At 39.3% G+C, this 23598-nt stretch overlaps 1 protein-coding gene across 1 annotated transcript in view; it reads right to left on the bottom strand.

The window, feature by feature from the left end:
• Positions 1–23598, bottom strand: part of LOC122814253 — a 149513-nt gene that overhangs the window by 113243 nt on the left and 12672 nt on the right. Inside the window, exons 2-3 of the mRNA XM_044086850.1 lie at positions 20719–20902; positions 1573–1676 (exon numbers count right to left, since the gene is read on the bottom strand). Coding sequence (XP_043942785.1) covers positions 1573–1676; positions 20719–20902 — 288 coding nt within the window. The remainder of the gene's footprint in view (positions 1–1572; positions 1677–20718; positions 20903–23598) is intronic.

Here is a 23598-nt window from a genome sequence, read left to right as displayed (position 1 = left end):
TGCATAGCAATGGCTTTATTACCAGCTGTCCATCAAACTCATCACTGGCTTTGTGTGGTCTTGGAGTCTGTTCCTGCTAGACTTGTACTGCAGAGATGCTTTCCAGTTTTCTATAAGTTGATGGTTCTGTTTGGAAAGCTTCTAATACTTTGTTGATTTTGTCATGTTCTGTGTTATTCTGACCTGGATTTCTATCATCCTTGTAAAGCAGGATGTGATGAGCTTTATCATCCTTGTCTGGACTAAGCATCCCTAGAATTAGAGTTGCTTTTGATGGTTTTGCTTTTGGCCCAGGATATTGGGCTTGCTTCATGTCTATGATTGAATTTGGACTTAGTCTTGGATTTTGTAGCTTCTGATTGAATTTGGACTTAGTCTTGGATTTTGTAGCTTGAGACTTTTTGCATGTTGTCAGTAGTTTTGCTATTAATATTTTAGTAGATTGTAACAGTTTAGCTAGTCAAGTCAGAGTTTTAGTTTTGTTTTTTTTTACATTGTATTAGTCATAATTTATTACATATTTATCACGATGTACTAAGATCGCTTACATTTTAATAACATTGCATACTTGCAATATTTGCATTGAGTTTTGTTATTGTATTTTATGCTGTTTCATCCTGACTTATGCTTAGTGCTTAGCAAATAAAAGCACTATAATAAACTTGAAATTGAGGGTGAAATCAACTTGAGCCATTAGCAGAAGTACCTTTAAGGAAGGCCTTAAACAGACTCTAAGGATATGGAATCTTATTCAGTGTGATGTTGGAAATTGGTGTCAACAGAACTTTGACAAATGAAAAACTAACATCTGTGCAGGTAGTGCAAAATTTGATGAACTGGGGATGTAAAAGGATCTAGAAATGCCTTGACTGATGGCAAAAGTAAGTGATCTGTTGCGAATGCCAGTGGGAAAGACACCATCACCAAGCAGCATACTTTTTTAATCAAGTAATACCTCATCTGAAAGCACTGAAATTGGTTTAGCAATAACATTTAAGTTGCAAAGCCTCAAATATGTTATCTTTCACTATTAAATATTGTTAGACAAGAAATGCAATTACATTGCTCATTTAATAGAAACTTGTTCCTGACAACCTATCCCTGCATAAATTAGCATGCCTATCTGTTTATGCATTCATGTCAAAATAATTTGGACCCCATGGGGCCAGATTCATTAACACATACCCAAAATGTACACAAGCTGTATTCAAGAACATCCCTACAATTGTTGTGCTTTCTAGTCACTCAAAAAGATTACATTAAGTGTACATGTAGTCTATACTTTGTGGTAACCTTTATGAATCCCCCTCAATATTTAAGCCTGCAAAATCAGTAGAAAAACTAAAATTAGGAGAAAGAAAGTGTGAGTAATGCTTGTGTTTTCTGCTCACTCAGAACAGTGTACACTTAGTGCAGACATTAAAGAATCCCATGGATTATTTTTTTATTATTTATAGATTCATACCGTTAGCAAAATAAAACCATTGCGGTAATGTTAAGTTTCTGTATGTTTTACCTCAGAAAGGCACTTTTTCAGTTCCTTGATTTAAAATGTTCATATAATTCACTTACCAAGACTGCAAGGTTAAAAGCAGCAGGCACAGGACAGTGAAAAATAGGTAGAATGTGTGTCCCAGTATTCCAGGTTACTGCCTTCTCCCCTTGCTTCGCATTATCTAACAGGAAAAGAAAAGAAATTATTTAAAAATTCTCAGTGTCATACAACACACTGTAGGCACTTCATTCAGGAAGCAGTGATTTAATATAAATGCATGTATGCATTTCTGCCATGTACTATGTAAACACTGCCTATTACAGGAATGAGATAGAAAATTATAAAGTAGGGTTCATTCATTTATTAATATTCTCCTATAGATTATACATTCAAGATTTAATATATTTTATTAAACAGACTAGCTGGCATAATTTAACTTTTGGTACCCCCCCCCATAGGCACAGTAGTAAATCTCTCCCAAAGCCTTCGTTTATTCACACCCAGCAGTGATACGTCAACACATTTTATACATGTTCATTACCTAAGTGATTAACTATCCATAGCTGGCATGGTTATGTGGTTAAGGACTCTTCATTGCTTGCATGACCCAGTTGTTATCGTTCAGCTATTACAGTATACAATACGTTAATATTTGCACTTTGTTTTTGTATTAAACATTGAATTTAACAAAAACAAAACTAAAGATACAAAGATTTCTAAATAGGATGAATTTTTATTACACACCACCATTTTCTTATCACTCCTGTACTACCCTTTCCAGAAAAATCTACATCCCTTTTCCCCCCTACTCAGCCTGTCACTACCTAGAGTTGACTTTTCTTTCCTTTTGACACTTTCGCCTTTGCTCTCACCTAGACTAATAAATTCTGTCATTATCATATTTTACTCTCCACTAGACTAATACATCTCAGTCATCCCTACTGACTGTGTAGCACTATATGAAAGAATCTTGAAACAATCTTATCTGCTCCTGAACTGCTCATACATGTCTCAATCAACTTGTTAAACCCATGTGAGTTTCCCTGTTGCAATGAATCTATTCTTTTGTTGCTATCAATTTACTGAAAAACACGTAATAATCTACACTGTAATCTAACGACTGGACTTTTATTATTTGTTCACTGTTGGTTAACAACACCTTCTTTTGGAGCTCTGCTGAAAAGGGGCTCTGCCCATTTGGAGCTTTCCAGTAAACAAATATAAAAGAATAATAAATAAATAAATAATGAAATATATCAAAAATGTAAAACTAACGTGATTAAAAATGCCGAAACGCATTACCATTTGTAAGCCATGCATAACGACATTGTAAAAAGTGGCTTACTTCACAAAAGCAACATGGATCAGAATGCGTACAAGTGTGTGAACTCTACAGGGGATACATGACTGCTCTGTGATAAATAGCGAGGGCAAGATAGAGTGATGTGGTCTGAAGGGGAGTAGGTATACAAAAGTGTTCACATAGCGTGGTCATGCCAGGGACAGTGATGGATAATGAAACTATGTGTGGGAGGTAGTGACATAAAAGACAGAGCAAGAGTGGCGAGATGCAGACTGCCAGCGGTATACAACTGGTGACTGGGTGCATAGGACAACAAACAGGGGATGGAGTGTGACACACAAGGATAAGGGATGCCATGGTAGGAGATAGGGTGGCAGGGGATGAGCTACACTGCCACTGGGGTGCAGATGTGCATCACTAGGGAAAGACTGGAACACTTTAAGACATTTGAAGGTTATGTGGAGGAAAAACAAATCTATAAAGCTAATGAACAACTAAGTTATGTTTAAATATTAACTTGCAAAAAGGGAAATTTACACAGTGCTGTGGTACACGTTAATTACAATTATGCAGTAATGCTAGCAATTTAGTATACTTATTTCATCTGGAGAGTATGTTCTTCCACCTTTGGCAGGTGATCCTGTTCTCTGCAATTTCTTTCAGCAATATTAAGCCAAAAAAATTATAATAATTTCAGCATACCCATGAAAACAGAACGCATGGGAAGCTATACTTTTCAGACTTGCTGTACAGTGACTCAGCAACAGCTGATTGTACACAGTATTATGGAGGCTGTCTTTCCCTAACCTCTTCTTCCCGTTGGCAGAAAAGGTGATACCACTACAGATCACAATATCTGTGCTGGCACTACTCACCAGCATGCTTCACCATCTATCACAAGTTGACACATATAGATCAGGGAACAGCAATGACAGAACAGCCAGGCTGCAGAGACCATGTTACAGCAAACAGCAAAGAGAATCTGAAAGGAGCAGATAGCAGATACTGCCATATAAGGAAAACTGACAACAGACAATAACTCATAAAGGTTCACATACTCTCCACTGAAGTCGTAGCACCGCACTACACTGACAGTCCAGATAAACACGTAGTTCGTTGAACTAAGAATCTTTAATACAACAAGAATTTTGATAAAACAGTGCGTAGACGGGAATGTCTGTAGAGGGCGTTATTCGTGTTTTCTTTCTTTATGTGTTCATACATCATTCTCCCTAATCTGTGTTCTGTCTTTCCTACATAAAATGCAGTACAAGTTGGCCAACTGCTAGATACACTAAACCTTTGGTGTTACAATTACCTCTGACAACACTAACCTTAGTAGAGTTAAAAGTCTCTAAAATAATATCTGTTTTGTCTGAAATATTGACAAGAATGACATCTCCCACATTTCATTGTTGCAGTCTCCTTAACTGTGTTAGAATTTAAGGTGCCCTTACTTGTATCATTTTCTAATATAGCTTTAATATTTTTTTCTACTTTGTACACAAAATGTGGGGTTCCTCTAATGTATTAAGAATGTCATCATCTGTTTTGAAAATAGCCCAGCTGTCTCTTAGAAAAAAATTAACCTGTGTACCTAATTCATTGTATTTAACAGATATAGAATTAGTGAACATCAAATGCATCAATGTGGAATTGGTACTATCATGTCCCCTTCCAGTCCAGTACCTAATAGGGCAATATATTTCACCCCTCTACCCTGATCACCTTCTCTTGAATCTCCAAAGGGAGCTTCCTTGGGTAGCCCCTTTCAAAAAACATCCCAGTCAAAAAGTTGAGCTCAGTCTTACAGTTATCATCTTTAGAAACTATCCTGGCTGCTCAGATGTACTGTCCTTCAACTAGGTTGTTCTTGCAATACCCTGGGTGGCCACTTATATAATGTAAATAACAGCTGGAAAAGGTCTTCTTCCTACAAATGGTGGAAACAAACCTTCCACTCTCTATTTCAATCTTAATATCCAAATAATTGGCAGTCTGCTGTGAGAAATTATAGGTGAACCTTAAAAAGTTACTACTATTGGAAATATGGTTCACAAAAATCATGATTTTTGAAAGTGTCATCTTTCCATATAATAAACATGTCACCCAAATAGCGCAATAAAGATCCCAGCTATTGGTGAAAGGTGAAGACAATACTTAATTTTTCCCCAAGTTAACATAAGTAGATTAGCATATAGAAGGGCACATGCTGCCCCCATAGCTCTGCCACTGTCCTGCTTGTAAAATTCACCCTCGAAAAAAACAAAATTATTTGTCTAATACAATCTCCATCAAATTTGTGATTAAGTGTCGCTCTTCAAATGTGAGGTTCAAAAAGAACTCTGTGCCTTTCTTTTGAAATCTTATACAACTCCTTTATACAAAGGTTTTCAAAGAGTGCAATAGTTATGTAGAGGGAAGGGGGGTATATAAGTGCTTTTTCTTGAAAACCCCGTGTGCTTACCATATCATTCATGTTTTTGTGTATAAGCCTAAGATTTAGTTTCTTTACATACAATTTCAATTCCAGTATCTTGTCGGTAATGTTAAATTTTCTATCGGGAATGAATTTCAATCCTTTCTCAAATAGTTTAAAAAAAAGTAAGTCTATGCTAAGATGGCTGTAGTTAAAAATGTGAAAACCATAGTATTTTGCAACTTTACCATCATGGGAAAAGATTATACCAACTGTGTTGTCAGCAATCAGATCGCAAATCGCATCCTCACTTAATGCTGCCTCTTTCTGTTGTTCCTTCCCCAATGACTCCAGAAGTTCTGTTGGTGTTTGCCATCCCTAGGTCTTCTGTCCTGGCTGTTTGTTTTTTAGCCTTTCTGAACATCTGGAGAGTGGGGGAACCCTAAACGGTCCAAACTAACTTCAGTAGCACTTTGGTCATCAAAGCTTTTAGAGGAAGTACATGTGGTGTATCCGCAGTATAAGTATGACTAATAGGGTTGTGGGCGGAACCCTTCTCCCTAAAATCTTTCCTTTGTAGTGAGTTGTCCTTGACTGGATAAGCTAAACCCTCCCTGTATTCTTTTTCATCCCTTATTAATTTCTTATTCTTCCTCTCTTTATTAACTATACAACTTTCCTCTACCTTCTTAAAACATTGTCATAAAAATCGTGATGGTAGTCAAACAGCAAATCCTGTAATATTTTCTCATTTAGGTCCTTGACCTCATCTAACAGGATGTTAATACTAGATATGTTAAATTTAACAATAAATTCAAGCAAATTAATCAATCAAATCAAGGAATCAATAATTCCTGTCTTAAAGATTAGATCAGTGAAACTGTAAAGCATTTTTCCTCCATGAAGTGTTGATTATGCTTGTTTTAATATATATTCAATATTTTCAACACTTGTTTCACATATTTTTTATATATAATACTTTCGCTTAGTACATTTTTAATGTTTGGATTTTATTAATTTATTTATATGGTGGACTTTTATTCAATTGTATTAAACGAACAGCACAATATATATTTATTGTAACATTGTTTGATGAATTCAATCCTACACTAATTGTTTAATCAGATGGCTTCTTGGATTGGTTGGCGATATATTTAACAAGACTTTTTATACTGGCTTTATTCTAATGAAGTCCTAAGTGTTAGAACGAAACCACTTAATCTTATGTTTTTTTATCTGGACTGCCACTTGAAGTATGGTGCTATGACTTTACTGGGGACTACATGAAACTTTTTGAGTTATTAGTTGTGGTTTAGGTTGTATGGCTACACACATTTTTGTTAGTTCCTTACAACAGACAAGATACATGGTAATGGACCTCAGCCTCAGCATTACACTTACTGCTCAAGGGGGCAAAGCCATCACTTGTCACAAGGTGGTGCAGAGGGAGTGTGTGTGTGTGTGTGTGTGTGTGTGTGTGTGTGTGTGTGTGTGTGTGTGTGTGTGTGTGATAGCAACATACTGGCCATGATAAGATTGTGACAGGCTGGGGAGGAGGGGGGTGGTACAAACTGACAAGTCATAGGCAATAGGCAAGATAGATTTCAATCTTGTTGGGGAGGGGTCAGGCAGCCGGGGCACAGGGAACAGACATAACAAATTGAGTCCTGTGTGTGGGGAGGTAACTCCAGGCAAGGAACAGGGAACAAGTATAACTGGTTGCAGTTCTGTGGAGTTGGGGTAGCTCCCTGCCAGGACACAGGGAATGCACATGCTCAGTCAAAGTCCTGCTGTGCCACTGTCTGCATTGTGTTACACAGGCAGGCAGACAGTAGGACAGGCTAATGAGGATGCCACCTCCAGTACTTGGGGCACTTACTGTGCTACTGGCACAAGTGCGAGGGGCACCACATGTGATGCACATTATAGGACAGTGTTGGAGGTTACCTGATACCAGTTCAAAAGGTAGTGTCCACTACAGCGATGTTAGAAACCCTAAGGAGGCAGGTTTTGGCTGACAGGAATGGTAATGCATACCCACACTTATCCCCATGTGGACCCACAGAAGAAACAGACTGGTTAAGGAACCAAAGAAATGGCCAGAACCTGAACAGTTACAGTACATAGGAGTCTGAGGTGCTACTGTTATACTGTAAATATGTTAGGTGTGTCCTGGATTAGGGTAAAGTGGACAAGGCTTTCCAGGAGTGGCAAGGTTTGGAACAGAACCTCAGTGCAGTGTGTGGTCCGAGTAAGATGCTGTTACAGGTGCATAACAGGGTCAATGACATGAGCCAACATTCCAGAACCAAGGCTCAGGGAAATAGCCAGGGACAGGTTGACTACCACAGGTTGACCCCCTATACAACAGTGGCTGATGGAAACTGGGGCATTCCTGATATTCCTCAGTGGCACTGGTGACACTACAAGAGCCATTGTACTTACTGGCAGATTGGAGGTGGGAGCCATGCTGTTTACGACTGCTTGGCTGTCTGAAGGGGATGCCCCTCATGAGTAGTGGCACATGCCATTCCTGTAGTACATTGTATAGTACTTCTGCCTGCTTTACTATGATATGTCTCTCTGTAAGGGTAATATCCTTAAGAAAGTATGTCAGTTGGTGCAGAAAGTTAAGGCTGTGAGTTGTAGTTCCTAGGGTACAGGGTTTAATTCCCCTCAGCCTTCAGTTACCTACTATATGAACCTGAGCAAGTCACACAACCAAACAGTGTTTGGGGGCAACTTTGAATTTTGGCTAGGCTCTTCAGTGGTCCCCAGACTGCAAGCCAAGTAACTATCAATGTACATATAAATCTGAACCAGGAACAGCAGGACTGCAAATGATACAACCTGGACCACAAGCTATGACTACCCAATTGTCTGTATGGAATGTCCCAAATGAGTAGTGGGTAAAGTCAGTACTATAGGACATTGTGTAGCATATTGATGTGGTTTACTTAAACATACACATCTGCATTTCTGTCACAGGGGGATGCCAGGGCTGAAACAGACACAACCTGTGCCAGAAGGTATGTATACATGTTTGTATCCACATTCTTTGTATATTCTCGACACATAGCAATCTCTGTGTAGCATGGTGCTGACAGTCACACATGTGAGCCAGCTTTCACATTGAAATATTATCTGCATGCATTCATAGGCTGCACAAGGAGAGGATCTGTCACAACACATTGGCATGTGTCTGATGTCATGGGCCTGTAGAGACTGACAAAAGTGGCACCATCCATCCATCCATCCCAGTTTGACTACACTATCTGAAACTGTAACAGTGGAGGACACATCCCCTCTCCCACAGCTGAAGAGACTGCAGAATTCCAGGTTGAAATTCCAGCATCACAAGTATTTAGCTTCAGTCATTCAATGTGTATCAGCCTCATCCCTGATACACAATCAAAACTTCCACAGATGGTATCAGAGAGCCACACTGCCACTGGGGTGCAGACATGCATCACTGCAGAAAGATATGACTCCAGAATATTCACTAACTTGGGTTTTCCCCTTGGCATTAATCAGTGGATGTGCAGGTCTTTGATCTAGGTATAGGTGGACAATTAGCAGGCCATGTCAGAGCTAATCATTGTGCTGTGTGACATGTCTGAAGACCTTTATCCATTGCAAAAACTGTGGGGTATTCAACACTGCAGGCAGAAAGACACAGAGTTGTAGACACTTGGAGCAGATATGCCTATTGAGAGCTCCGGCAACCCTCCTGTCATCTATTACTGTTTCCAGGTAGCAGAGGAAACTGGACACCATAGATGGGCTGAGGGACACTGCTGGTGTACACAGCAGGTTAACACAGCTGGCACACAGCATTCCTGCCAAACCATCCATCTTCCTCATGGCTCCCTCACCCTTGGCTCTGGACACTAACATGGCCATGGCAGATTCTCATCTGGTTATGCTGTCACCTACATTCCTGGCTGTGGATGTTTGTATGTTCAAGAGTGATATTTGTCAAGCACCTTTGACATCTTATTCCATCAGGGAACCCACATAGAGGTACCACCAGTGGAACAGGAAGCAATTGGTCAGGTGGCATATGAAGATATTTGGGAGCCTTCCACAGGAAACCAGTATAAACGTTCACGTGAAGCTAGACAGCCAGGAAAAGCACAATAAACTGTGAAAATTCTGATGCAGTCAGTGTTGAGGACTGATAGACCAGTGAGTTCCCATATGACAGAGAAACAGATGGCACAGGATAAAATTGAAGAGAATGTGCCTCAGGAAGATGCTATAGACCTTTCTATAGAATGCCCGCAGGAAATGGAAAACAAAAAAAATGTGCCCTCTGTTTAGAAGAAAATGAGCTAAGAGAAGAGTTGCTTGATTATTAGACATATATAGACATATTAAGATAAATTAAAGAAATAGACTGAAGAAGGTCAATAAAACCCAAAAAGTCAGAAGTTTGATAAAATTAATTAATACACTAATAAGGACTGTCCACAGAGATCCATGTGATATAACAAAAGTAAACAGGATATACTATTTTGCTGCTATATTAATAACTAATAAAGTTCTACCACAAGAACACAGGGTAGTGAGGAAAAGGGGAGAAATCTAATACCATCATGGAAGTATCAAATAGAGAAAACTACAAAGCAATTAAGACAAGAAGTGTCAATGTTAAAAGAATATAGAAGAGGGAACAGATCAACAAAAATGCTAAGAAAGATAGACATGATAAAAGCAATGCATGTTATTAGAACAGATCAGGATCTATCATTACAAAATCAAATGTTTAGCTTGTCAAACAGCTAAACATCGAAACATTAAAATCACGAAAGGCCACTACCGCAAATTTTTTCTTAAGGAAAAAATTTCCTTGGCCGTTGGATACTTAAACAAACCTTAAACTCTAATTAAGTGGGGCCGAAGCTGCCCCACCCCCTAACTAAATATACCAACTCCATGATCACTCTACATTGGGGAAATGGGCAACTTCCCAATAACGGCCAAGTGAATTTTTTCCCTGAGAAAAAAATTGTGGAAGTGGCCATTTGCGGTTTTATGCTTTCACTTATTAGCTGTCGACATTTAGGTGTTCGACAAGCTAAGTGTTTGCTCAACTAATATAGACCCCTTATCATGCATTATCACAAATAAACTAAAAATATCAGCACAGGTGGAAAAACTTAGAAGATACGCAGATAAATATAAAGGAAAAGTACAAAATAAGCAATTTATTGATGACCCAAAAAAGTTTTATGGAGAACTGGGAAACAAGGTAAAAGGAATTGAAAGACTATCAAAAAAAAAAGAAATAGATACATTTTGGAGAAGTGTCTATGAAGATCCTGTGGAACATAGCAAAGATGCTAAATGGATAGAAAAAGTAAAAGAAAGAATAAGAAGTTTAAAGGTACAGGATATGAAATGGGATGAAGTAACAGCCAGAGAGATTGAAACAAAGTTAAGAAAAGCCTCTAATTGGAAAAATCCTAGGCCCAGATGCAGTACCTAATTTCTGGTTTAAAGTATTAACATCTTTGCAAGAAGATTTAGCCATGAGTAAGAACTATTTGTATGTGCACCCTGAACAGACACCAACCCGGCTAACAACAGGAAAAACAATGCTCCTACATAAGAGGGAACCTGTATGCTATCCTAAAAATTATAGACCAATAACTTGCCTTTTGGCAACGTATAAACTATACACTGGAATTGATGCCGACAGAGTTTATAGTCATTTAGAAGAAAACTCAATTATGGCAGTAGAACAAAAGGGCATTAAAAGAAAGTGAAATGGAACAAAGGATCATTTGTTGTTAAATAAAGTAATAGTGGAGAACTGTAAAAAGGGGAAGAATTTAAGTATGGCATGGATTGACTATAAAAAAAGCATTTGATAGTATCCCACATTCATGGATAAAAGAGTGCTTAAAATGTATAAGATACACCCCACACTGATCGACTACATTACAGTGACCATGAAACAGTGTCAGACCACTTTGCAATTAAACCATGATAAAGGACAAATTATTACCCCAGGGATAAAAATTCAGGGGATATTCCAGGATTTCCAGGATGACTCTGTCACCGCTGCTATTCTGCCTTGCCCTTAACCCATTAAGCTGTCTACTTAACAGCTTAGGCCATGGCTATAATTTGACTCCTAGAAAACAACAAAGTGTAAAGACTTCTCATTTTCTCTTTGTCAGATAAGGAACTGAAAGCACAACTGCAAGTTGTCAAAACAGATGATATAAGAATGTCATTTGGTCTTGATAAATGTGCAAAAGCAACATTTAAAGCAGGAAAACTGCAGCACCAGGAAAATGTCAGTTTGGGACATGAATGTGATATAAAAGAACTTGAGCAAGAGGGAGTGTATAAATATTTGGGAATTGATGAAGGATCAACAATAAAACATGAACAAATGCAAATAAAACTCAGTAAATAAAACTTAAATTAATCCTGAAAACCGCGTTGACATCTAGGAACAAAATCCAAGCTATAAACCAAATACTCTTCCTGTCCTAACTTACAGTGAGTGATTGACTTACCCCAAAATGTGATGGATAGATTAGATAAGAAAACAAGAAGGATGCTTCATGCACACCAAATGATTTATAAAAATCAGTGCATACCAAGATTATATATTTCCCATTCTGAAAGAGGGATGTGCCTCCTTGAAACTGATTACATTTATAGATCTGCAATTGTGGGACTCCACACATATCTGCTGACCTCACAAGACCAAAACGTAATGAAAGTTTTGAAACATGAGGAGAATAAATCTAAGATGGCGTCTCTGCTTAATCATGCAGAAGCATATCAACGTCAAGCAGGAATGGAAATCAAACCAGAAGCAGAAAAAAATCAGGCAGCAACTGAATGTGCCAAAAAACAAAAGAAAGAATATAAGGTGAAGGATCAGATGAGAAGGTAAGAAATGTGGAAAATGCATAAATATAGTGGAAAGTAAAGAAAACTTCTGGAAGAAGCTCATGTTGATCAGGAATGAATGCAGGAATGGTTAAGGAGAGGCAAATTCAAACCAAGAGATGAAAGGTTAATATTGGTGGTCCAAGATAGTGAGCTGCGTACACGTTGGTTTACAAAGTACATTGAACATGTGGGAGAAACAGAGAAATGTAGGTTTTTTTCAAACTGAATTGGAAACAGTCACACACCTCATTACTGGGTGTGACATAGTAATGACAGAAGGATTGTATACTGAAAGGCACAATAATGTGGCAAGATTGTTGCACTGGAGATTGTGCAAAAATTATGGTATTGAAGTGGCTGAAAAACACTGGAAACATGAGCCACAAAGCATCATAGAAAATGATGGTTTACATCACATGGGATCATCCATTACCAAAAGTTCAAATAGAAAACTGGATACAGTAGTCCGTGAAAAGAAGACAAAAGTAGCATTGATCAGTGAAATCGCCACACCCAGTGAATATAGTGTCTTGCGTACAGAGAGACACAGTCATAAAATATCAGGATTTGCAAGCAGAAACAAGAGCAATGTGGAAGAAAGATACCGAAACAGTCCCAATAGTAATAGGAGCAATAGGTCCGATAAAAAAGAATCTACAGTGGTATTTAGATATGTTACCAATATATGTAACTTCATACAAATTGCAGAAAGAGTCATTACTAGGCACATTGCAGGTGCTGCAAAGAGCACTTCTTGCTGACATCAAAGATTGAAACAATACAAATTTGATGAACTTTACTCATATTTTAACTTAGGAGTGGGGTCCATTCCTGTCATGGTATTAGAAACCCAAAAGATGTGGAGAAATTAAAAAAGGTCCCACAGTTAAGTGCCAGGCTACCCCCATGTAATTTTACCATGGTAACACCTACTCAGTGCCAGGACATGGCACAGTGGATGCCATCAGTCTACTGGAACACCGGGGTGGGGGCCACTACAATATTCCTGCATATGCACTCAATATGCTTCACCATTCTGCTGGATCTCCTGCATCCAGACCTTACACTGCATGGCCCCATGGTACACGAAGCAAGCATTCCACCCCAGAAACTCCATCTAATCTAAGGAGGATATGATCCGTGACACCCCACAATCCTCTAGCTGTGCGGGGTGTGTGTGTGTGTGTGTGTGTGTGTGTGTGTGTGTGTGTGTGTGTGTGTGTGTGTGTGTGTGTGTGTGTGTGTGTGTGTGTGTGTTCATTGCAGGCACAATCCATGACCCTTCCACCCACGCTAGCATTGCTGCAATCTGGCACTGTGCCCCCCACCTATGAAAATGTAAACGTGCCCTCCAACACTGTGGGTATGATAATGTTTGATGTACAACATGGCCAATCGATGTACTGTAATGCATCACCTGAATAACTTATTGCATCCTTCAGTTTTTTTTCAATGTTTGTCTTGTCACAGCCCACAATTGTGGACCAGATGATGCATCTTTGACAATGCTATGTCATAGTGCACCTAACTCTGCCTCACACAAAGGTCCACTTTTACTGGCTGTGTTGATGAATTTTTCCCTCAGCACCTTCTCCACCATAAAAAAAGATATGTCAGCTAGTGCTATCGGCTTCGCTTATTCTAACTGTGTCCATAGCACCATGCTATGCAGCGTGGTACAGACCACAAATATCTTGTTGCACCTCTCTTGTGCATACTACATCATGCCCCCAGATGCATCCGGGCAGGAGAAGTAGGCCTTCAGCACTCTAAACACGTTTGGTGATGATCCCCATACCTCTCAACTGTACAGATTTTTGCAGAATGTCCAGATTTTTGCCTCATATTTATGGTTTGTTTCTCATAAAATTGTGCTTTTCTAGAGAATTACTGGTAAATCATTGAGGACTAAAATCAGAAAATAATGGCACACATTTGAGTTTCAGACTTCATATCCTTCAGAAAATTCATGCTAATGCATAACCAGTTGTTCTATCAACTTTCTAAGTTTGTAAGAGTAATATTTTAAAAAGTCTCTATTTTTAGGCCTTTATCCCCCCATTATTTGTGCCTTTGTCTAGATTTCTTGCTCTAATAGGTTGAGAGGTTGTGTGCTGTTGTACACCATCTTATGATCTTGGGCATATTCTAGTAGCTGAGGATTGGACTCCTTTGCCATGGCAACAAGGCATATTCAGCAGCACCTGCAAAACACAACAGCAAGTACCAATATGATTTATCTATTACTTACATTTCTGGGACTGGATTTTCCTGGTCTTTGTGGTTGATAATTAATGCACATACCAACTAGATGACTCTGTGGGAATCCACCCCACATGAAATGCTGGTAAAAGTCACACGTTTGCTAGATGTGGGAATCATAGGAACTGTCTAGATGGTGCCAGCAGTTGATGGAATGGCAGACCTTCCAAATGATATACCAGATGCCATGTGGAGCATGTAGGCCTTGATGGCAATATAGGTGCACTAGTTGACCCTCTTCCTAACAGTAATACTATTCAGAAAAATTATGTCTGAAGACAGTGTTAGTTTTACATATATATATATATATATATATATATATATATATATATATATATATATATGTGTGTGTGTGTATACACACACACACACACACACACACATGTGTATATATATATATATATATATATATATCTATATATATATATATATATATATATATATATATATATATATATATATATTTGGCAACAGAGTGGCCTATTGGGTAAGATCTCTGTCTCAGTACTCTAGGGTTTGGTCCTTTTCCCACATCACTATTTGTGTGGTGTTTGCATGACCTTCTCATATATGTGTGGGTTTTTACTGGTTACTCCAATTTCTTCCTGCCTCTCAAAACCATACTGGTTGATTGGCTAATCTTAATTCTCCATATGTATTGCATTTACCCTTGATCTTATTGCCTAAGTCAAGGCTGAAAATGTGTGGGATGACCAGTTCATTTACCTTGTTGACAAATGAATAAATTAAAAATTGTGTGTGTGTGTGTGTGTGTGTGTGTGTGTGTGTGTGTGTGTGTGTGTGTGTGTGTGTGTGTGTGTATGTGTGTGTATGGGAAGGGAGTTCTGCTGTATTATAAATTAAATATCTTGCACTATAGGTTTGAGAAACAAGTTTTATGAATAATAGTGACTCTAAGAGCCATATGATGGGTTCCCGAATCTTTTCATCTATGTTAATTAATTAATCACTCAAGAGACCTTAACTTATTCCTTTTATCTGTTTCTTTTCTGTATGCCTTATTCATAAACATAATGCATACTTAAATAAAACAGGTGTCCATCAGATTTATTACATGGCCACGTCATTGTCATGATTCATATGGCTGGATTGTGCTAATAGTATGCCTCCACAGTGCCTTCATGAATCCTGTACACTATGAAGAGGGCATGGGTTTGTATAGTTGTTTCCTGGGTCTGCATCAGTATCTGAGATGCCACTGACAGCCATTAATGTACACTGAACAGGGGCAACATGGATACAAATGATGTGCTAGTTCATTCAGATGGTTACAAGTGCTAAAAGAAATGTTACCTAAAAAAGAGACAGATGCAGAAGCAGACAGAATTCTTCATAGAGATCTGAATGAATTAGGATGCAAGGCAGTGATGGAACTTTCAAAATGGATACACTCTCAACAGTATGCTGCCCTTCAATCAACCTCTGCAGCCTATCCTGGCTAACTATCAAATAGGATATCATCAGATAAACTGCTTTTTGTCAGCCTCCATTCCAATACCAGCAAATAATTACAATGAAAGCTTTGCCACTGGACTACGGTGCAGGAGTGCCCTATAGTCTGCATCATGAATTGTTGTTTCTCTTAAAGATGTATGCCTATTTGGCCATGGCTGTACTCTGTGTAGCATTAACATATGTGTAAATGTCCAGTCCTGGGAGTGCTGCTAATTGTGGGATGTGTATATATTACTTTGTTGTAAGTGGTGCTGAGTGTGATTGTGCTGACAGCCATGACTGTGTGGCACTCTGCTGCTATATGCAGTGCTGCAACTACCTTATTTTTGTGAACATGTCTGTTTTACATATAGTTGTTGATGGTGTTACTCTGCTATGTTATGCAGAGCAATGCATAAATGAATTAGCTGGATTGCACCATTTTTATTGCCTTTGGGTAAATGTAGGCTATAGTTACACTTATATAAAGTCTCCCTGTTGTAGAGTATTGTACCCCATCTTGTGACCTTTTGTGATTTGTGGACATAGCTGTAGACCGTAATTAACATTCCTGCTGCATATGCATACCTGGCCTGTTCCATGAATACAGTCAGGTACAGAAGCCAACAAAGTATATGAGATGATTTATTAAAGTGTGTACAGCAAAGTATGTGGATTTTATTGTGTATCAGTGCAGTGCAGTGAGTACAAATTTGTGAACCGATCCATTTGTTTTAAAGTTTGAATTTCTCTGTCCTATTCATTTCAATGGAATGTAGTGAAGTAAGGCATCTCCTGTCTAAGGCATTCTGTAGGCTATTTAGCCTTGTTTGAATAAGCTGCCTCATGACTGATTTTATACTGTAATTTTAAATTATATTATAATCTTTTTTAGCAGTGTTAGGTACATTTTGGTATTACTTTAGCAGCATAGAGACAATTATGTTATGATATATTGTTGTCACAATTTATTAATTTATTTTCTTTTGTTAGGTTAATACTATGTAATACCAATTTTTATGGTCCATTTTGCCAGTAATGCATTCTTTAGACTGGATGTTTGTAGTATCATGTTTAATTTTTTTGTTTTATTTTAATTAATTTCATCATTTTATCTGGATTTGATTAACATAGTCATCATGTGCCCCTACGAGCAATCAACTTCCAAATGCCCATCACCTAATTGGTCAATCTTAAAAGTTCATTGAATACAAGTTTCAGTAATTCAACGTTTTCTACAAAGAGGTAAGCTCACCCGCATCCCAAGTAGATGGGCGTCACACACCCTACATTTATTTATTCATTTGTTTGTTTGTTTATTTATTACATTTGTTAATCAGGAAAGTCCACTGGGCCTGGAATGAGCCCATTTTCAGTGGAGTCACGGGGAGAAAAGCTCCACAAAATTACATACAAAGATAAATATTAATACACTCCCAAGAAAGGTTTACAAAATTACATACAAGGAATGTGTTCATTCACCTAGTGTAGAACATCAGACACTACAAATACACTGAATGAAAGTAGAACATCAGACACTACTAATACACTGAATGAAACTAATGAACAAGATGCAATTGTGGAAAAATAGGAGTAATAAACGGCATGTGTTCAACGTAACACATGAATGAAAAATAAAACTGGAAGGTTCGTGGCAAGTGTTCAAATAGCATTTGAATGTGAAATATCTGCTAGGCTAATTGCCATGGGGAGTTTAGTGCAGTGTAAGAAATAGTAGGATATTAGAAGGCCTAGGGAGGGTAAGGACAGTTTAAGTGACAGGCAGAGTGAAGGCAAAGGATGTGATAGTGAGAGGTATAACACTGGGGAGAGAAATTCAGGAGTTGGGGTTGTGTGTTGGGGTACAGGAGCATAACCAATGTAAGGAGAGAAGATGTTTGAGGGATTTCTTTAAGGAGGCAAGATTGCTGATAGTTCTGAGTGAAGGGGGAGATTATTCCATGCTTTAGAGACAGTATAGTAATACAACATTTGGCTGGCCGTGAACTTAGGTTTCTCAATGGATAGTAGCATTTTGTTTTTGGACTTGAGTTGTCAGTTAGGCTGATACATGGTCAGTATGGAGGAGAGGGAAGGGCAGATTTCTGGGTTGTAGATGAGCTTGTGAGCTGTAGTTAATTGTAGAAAAGTGAGAAAGTGAGAGGATTCAATCAGTTTAGTTGCTGCAGAGAGGAACAGTGATGGGTAGAAAATTTTGCGTTTGTAGCAAATTTAGCAGTTTTGTTGTAGCAAGAGTCTAGTTTTGTTCTTAAGGAGGGCTGTAGATTGGTGAGGATGGGAATGTCATATAGAAGTGCTGGAAGCAGGAAGAATGAGGCCAGAGCCTTTTTTGCGGAGAGACTAAGAAAATAGTTAAGGGCACCTAGTTTTTGATGTTTTTTTTTTTATGTTGTTATAGATGTGAAGGTTGAAGGTTAATTTGTCATCAATGATGATGCCTAGCAATTTGGTACTGGGGACGACTTCAATGATGATGTTATTTTGGGATCGAATGTCAAATAGTGACTTGTCAATAGGGCTAAATTTTGTGGGTGTGAATAGTAAAAGTTTTGTTTTATTGGGGTTAAGAACAAGATGGTTCTGCGTCATCCAGGTTTCAGTGGAACTAAATGCCTCTTGGGTGAGACGCTGTAGTGTAGGGGCTGATTTAGCAGAGCAGATAATAGTAGAGTCATCTGCATATTGGATAACAGTACTGTGGGTGATAGAGGAGTGAAAGTTGTTGACAAATATACTGAATAAGAGGGGTCCTAGTATTGAACCCTTGGGGACACCTGTATTTGTAGTTATGAAAGGAGAGGAAGAGTATTGCCACTTTGTGGATTGCTGTCTGTTACTGAGATAGTTAGTAAACCATTGTAGGGAAGGTGGGGATAGTCCGAGATTAGAGAGTTTCGTAAGCAGGAGGTGTGGGATATAGTGTTGAATGCCTTTGATAGATCAAGGAAGAGTGCTGAGACTAAGGAATCAGCATCTTGAGCTCTATTTACTTTGTCAAGGAAGGCAATGAGGGCAGTGTTAGGCCTGTGTCCGGGCCTAAAGCCGTGTTGAGTGGGGGAGAGGATTTGGTGTTGGGTCAGGTGGCTGAGGAGTTGAGTATGAATACCTTTCTCAAGTATTTTGGAGTTTGGGGAGAGGATGGCAATAGGACGAAAATTAGAGAAGTCAGAGTTATTGCTGACTTTATGAAGTGGAAGGATATATGTCAGGTATGTAGGATTCCTGAATGGATCTGCTGAGAAGAATACTGATAGGATATGCAATGGAGGAGCCTGAGAACTGTAAGTATTCTGTGGGTAAGTTATCAGGGGTGTTGGTACAGGTTTTAAGTTTGTGAAGAATTTTGTTGATGGTGGGGTTGGGTATGGGTGTTAGTGTGAAAGCAGATGGAAGATTAGAAGAGGAAGATACAGGAGGAGCTCCTGGAGGGTCAGTTGTTATAGGTGGGAAGGTGGTAGTAAGCTTTTTGATGCTGTCTATGAAGTATTTGTTAAAGAGGAAGGCTATTTCAGATGGTGTTTTTTTCAGGGTTTGGACATGGGTTGTTGTTAGTTCCAGGGTGGAGAAGGGAGATGATTGCTCCTCAGATTTGGGTTTAGTCTATGTTGGTCTTGAATAGCCTGGAAGTACTTCTTTTTTCTTCAGTTATTTTGATAACTAGGCTTTTAGCTTGATTACGGAGTTGTCTATAAAGACTGAGGTTGGATAGTGATTTGTTTTTTTACCAGACTTTCCAGGCTTTGCCCTTGAAGACATAACTTGCTTTGTAGTCTTAGTAAGCCAGAAAGCATGTTTTGCCTTGATCCTTTTTAACCAGAGTGGGGCAAGGCTATTTAGGATCCTAAGAAATATGTAGAATTGAAGAATATATCCTCTTTAATTATACATACTAACTGCAAGATGTTCATACAAGCATGAAAAAAGGAAAACATACTACAGTGGAAACCCACTATCTTTATGAATGGTGATCTCGCAGGCTGAGTATCATAACAAAGCACATGGCTGGAGAAATATCGCATCAGGGAAAAGAAACTGGTGAAATTACAGATGACCAGATGGACACTGACCACTTGAAGGAACGACACTCATTATTCTTCTTTATCATCTGTGTACATTGCTAGGAGATATGTATAACTACATTACCCTTACATGTATGCCAAGTGCCCACTGAATTACAGTTCATGCAGGGAGATAGAGACCAGTCTGTTGGGAACTTCTGGGTTTTCTTAAAATGGAGAAGCTGAGTTATGGTTTGTAGGTTAGGGAAGAAGGAAGGAAATGAAAGGATAGTGCTCCCTCTTTTTAACTTATGGGATCATTGTCCAGGCATCCATCAGATGGTTACCTAATAGTTCAAATTCTGTTACTGTTGGGAACTTCACTTGCACTGTTCCTAAGAATTCTGATTCATCTGCGTTGTCACATACCAACTTAATCTCCGGATACTGTAGTGAGCATGCATGTCTCACCCACTCACACTGGATTCCTTCCTTGGCATGTAGCCTCTCCTACATATCATTCTTACAGCAGACTGACCTGCTACCCTCTGTCCGAAATGGTGCTTTAGAGTCAGCCTGTCACTTTCATCTTCCATGGCCAACTCCCTCAGGGCCCAGGTCATTAATTGAATCTGGACTGTTCAGTGTCACAGTCCAAGCTTTCTTCCTCTATGCCATAGAGACAGCTGATTTTACTGCTTTCAATGTTTATATTACCCTTAACAATAATATTTACCCGGTTTCTAAAATAAATGCAAACACACGTTTCCAGTTTCCTGTCTGCTAAAGCAGTAGATTTTGGTTACTCAAAGGAAGAAGGTAATTAAATAAAATAGTTGTAGCTTACTTTTCCCAATGGATTTTGTTAACCTGCAAGCAGTCCAAGCAACAACCCACTCTTCACTTTCTGACAAAGGTTGCAGGTTTGAGACCTCATCCCATGGACAGTTTCCCACACCACTGTCAGGCCAGTTGTAAAAACGAATGATAAGGATCATATCCTCTGATGGCATCACATCATAGAATGTTATCTAGAAAACATGAAAAAATATAACATTATTTAGAACAACGACACTGTAAATACTCTCAGATTTTATGAGGAAAAGTAATTTGTTAAAACAATGACACAATCTTATGACCATTGTCTTGCAATTAGTGCAGAGGACTAAATCTCTAAACTTTTAACGAGTTGCTTCTTCTGCCCAGTGCATGGTTTGGTTTCTTCCACAATCATCTGGTCATCTGTAATTTCACCACATAACACACGCACTCAGGTTACTCCACAACAAGTACAAGTATGACTCTGTCATTGTCCATGTGGGTGTAAATGACCCGAGATGCACCTCACTGGACTACATGAAAAGAGACATGGTGGAGCTCTCAGATTACGTGGCCCAGGCAGGTATGACACTAGCCCTGAGCAGTATCCTACCATCACCCAGAATGATACCACAGTACAAACAAAAAAATGACTGCCTTCAACAATTGGCTAAGTTTCTGGTGTCATTCGAAGGGGATCCAGTATCTGTCTGTTTGGGATGACATGACTGACAGACCTCAATGCTTTGCCAAAGATGGCCTGCATCTGTCACCCCTGGGTTTCTGGGTACTAGCTAAGGCTCTTACCACCCATATAGTGCCTTTTTTAGGCAGTGTTCCAAAAACCAAATTACCACTGTAAAAGCTATAAGTAAATGCAATCTGAGGGTCATGCTGCCCAATGCTAGAAGTCTAAATCTCAAGATGCACTTGCTCGAAGCACTCCTCAAAATGGAAGATATTGACATTTGTGCTGTAAAGGAGACCTGGTTTAAAGCAGCAGAAAGCACCCCTGTGCTACCAGGCTATAAGTCATTCCACACTTTTTGGCCCTGAAACATGGACCAAAGCTCCAAAGTCAGTGGTGTTTCCATATTCATAAAGGATGTGCACACCTCCAGGCTAGTAGCCCAGCATAATGCATCTGAGATACTTCAGGTACAACTGACATTGGGTAAGACAGCGATCCAGGTCATAGCCTGCTATAGGTCCCCAACCATGACCCTAGACTCTCACTCCATGTTCCTAAACACCCTGAAATCTATCAAGGTCCAACCCAACACTCTTCTACTAGGAGACTTCAACTACCCCTCCATCATTTGGGAAAACTACTGAAGCACCAATACACTGACACAACGCTTCCTGGACTTCATCAATTCCAATGCATGCCCTGGACCAGCTTATTCTGACCCCTACTGGAGGAAGCAACATCCTTAACCTGGTTATTACTAACATGGGCAACCGTTGCTCTACACCAATATTCAATTCCTGCCTGGTCAGATCCGACCATAAACTAATAACCATGGAAATCCACATCTCTCCCACACCCCCCACAAAGGTAAACACCCTGAAAAACTTCTCCAAAGCTGACTTTGGAATCCTAAAAACAGAGGTGGCTAACTTCACGGCACCCATGCCAATGGAAAATAGCTTCATGACTGCCAAATCATACACCAATGCACTGTATGAACATGTACATAAATGCATGGAAGTAACCATACCCAAAAGAACCAAGATGCTCTCCTCCAAAAAAAGGAAGCCAATCTGGTGGTCCCCTGCCATTAATAAACTGTACAATAGAAAGAAGAAACTGTTGCAGAAAAAGGTGAAGTCCCAAGACTGGAAAAACTCCCTTATTAGCCTCAACAAAAAGTTGAGAGCCCTCATCAAATCCTCTAAAGCCAACTATGAAGGCAGAATTGTGGCAGACACTAAAAACAATCACAAAGCCAGCTATATCAAGAACCTCCATGGCAATACCTATATTTTCTCTGAGTTACTGCACAATAGTACCTCCTATACTGAGCCAACAGATATTGCCATCATACTGGCCAACAGATTCAGTACCACCTTTACCCCCCCAAAGGACCAATCACAATACCGGAAGAATGCCAGGCACCCAGCATTACTGCAGCACAGGTTAAAGCTGCATTGACCAAGACCAAGAATACAGTTTTCATGGGACCCAATAATATCCCTGGCTGTGTTCTACATGAACTACAAAGTGAACTGGCACCACATCTGTGTGCCCTGTTCAGTCACAGCCTCACCTCAGGCTTTGTCATAACCAAATGGTACACTGCTTCAGTCATCCCTCTCCATAAAGGGTGAGCGGCTACAGAACCTGGGAATTATCGTCCCAATAGCCTGATGAGTCTGATATGTAAAGCTATGGAGCACATCATCATGGACCTGATTAACAAAGATATAGGAAATCTTCAAACTCTAGACCCCACACAATTTGGCTTTGTGAAAGGGAGATCATGCTTGCTCAACCTAGTTGACGTCCTTGAGTCAGTCACCAGGGCTGTAGATGAAGATAAGGCAGTGCGTACAGCCTACCTCGATCTGGCCAAGACCTTTGATGCCATTCCTCACTCAGGAATTACTGATAAACTCACCAAACTAGGCATCAGCCCCTGTATCACTAGGCAGGTTGCAAACTGGCTCACAGACAGAACACACAGTGTGAAAGTAGCAGACTCCAACTCAGACTGATGACCAGTCATGAGTGGAGTCCCACAGGGATCAGTCCTGAGTCCTCTCCTGTTCGGCATCTACTTCTCAGAAGTCCAGGCCAACACAAAGGGATTCTAGTTTGCAGATGACTGCAAGCTGGGAGCCATTATTAACTCCCCAATGACATCCTACAGAAAGGCCTCACTGAGACCAATGACTGGTGTTGAAA

The sequence above is a fragment of the Protopterus annectens genome, chromosome 10.part0, assembly GCF_019279795.1.
Source record: "Protopterus annectens isolate FY-2018-M chromosome 10.part0, PAN1.0, whole genome shotgun sequence".
Lineage (NCBI taxonomy): Eukaryota > Metazoa > Chordata > Ceratodontiformes > Protopteridae > Protopterus > Protopterus annectens.
The sequence above is the reverse complement of the archived record's forward strand: the minus strand, read 5'-3'. Positions and strand labels throughout refer to the sequence as shown.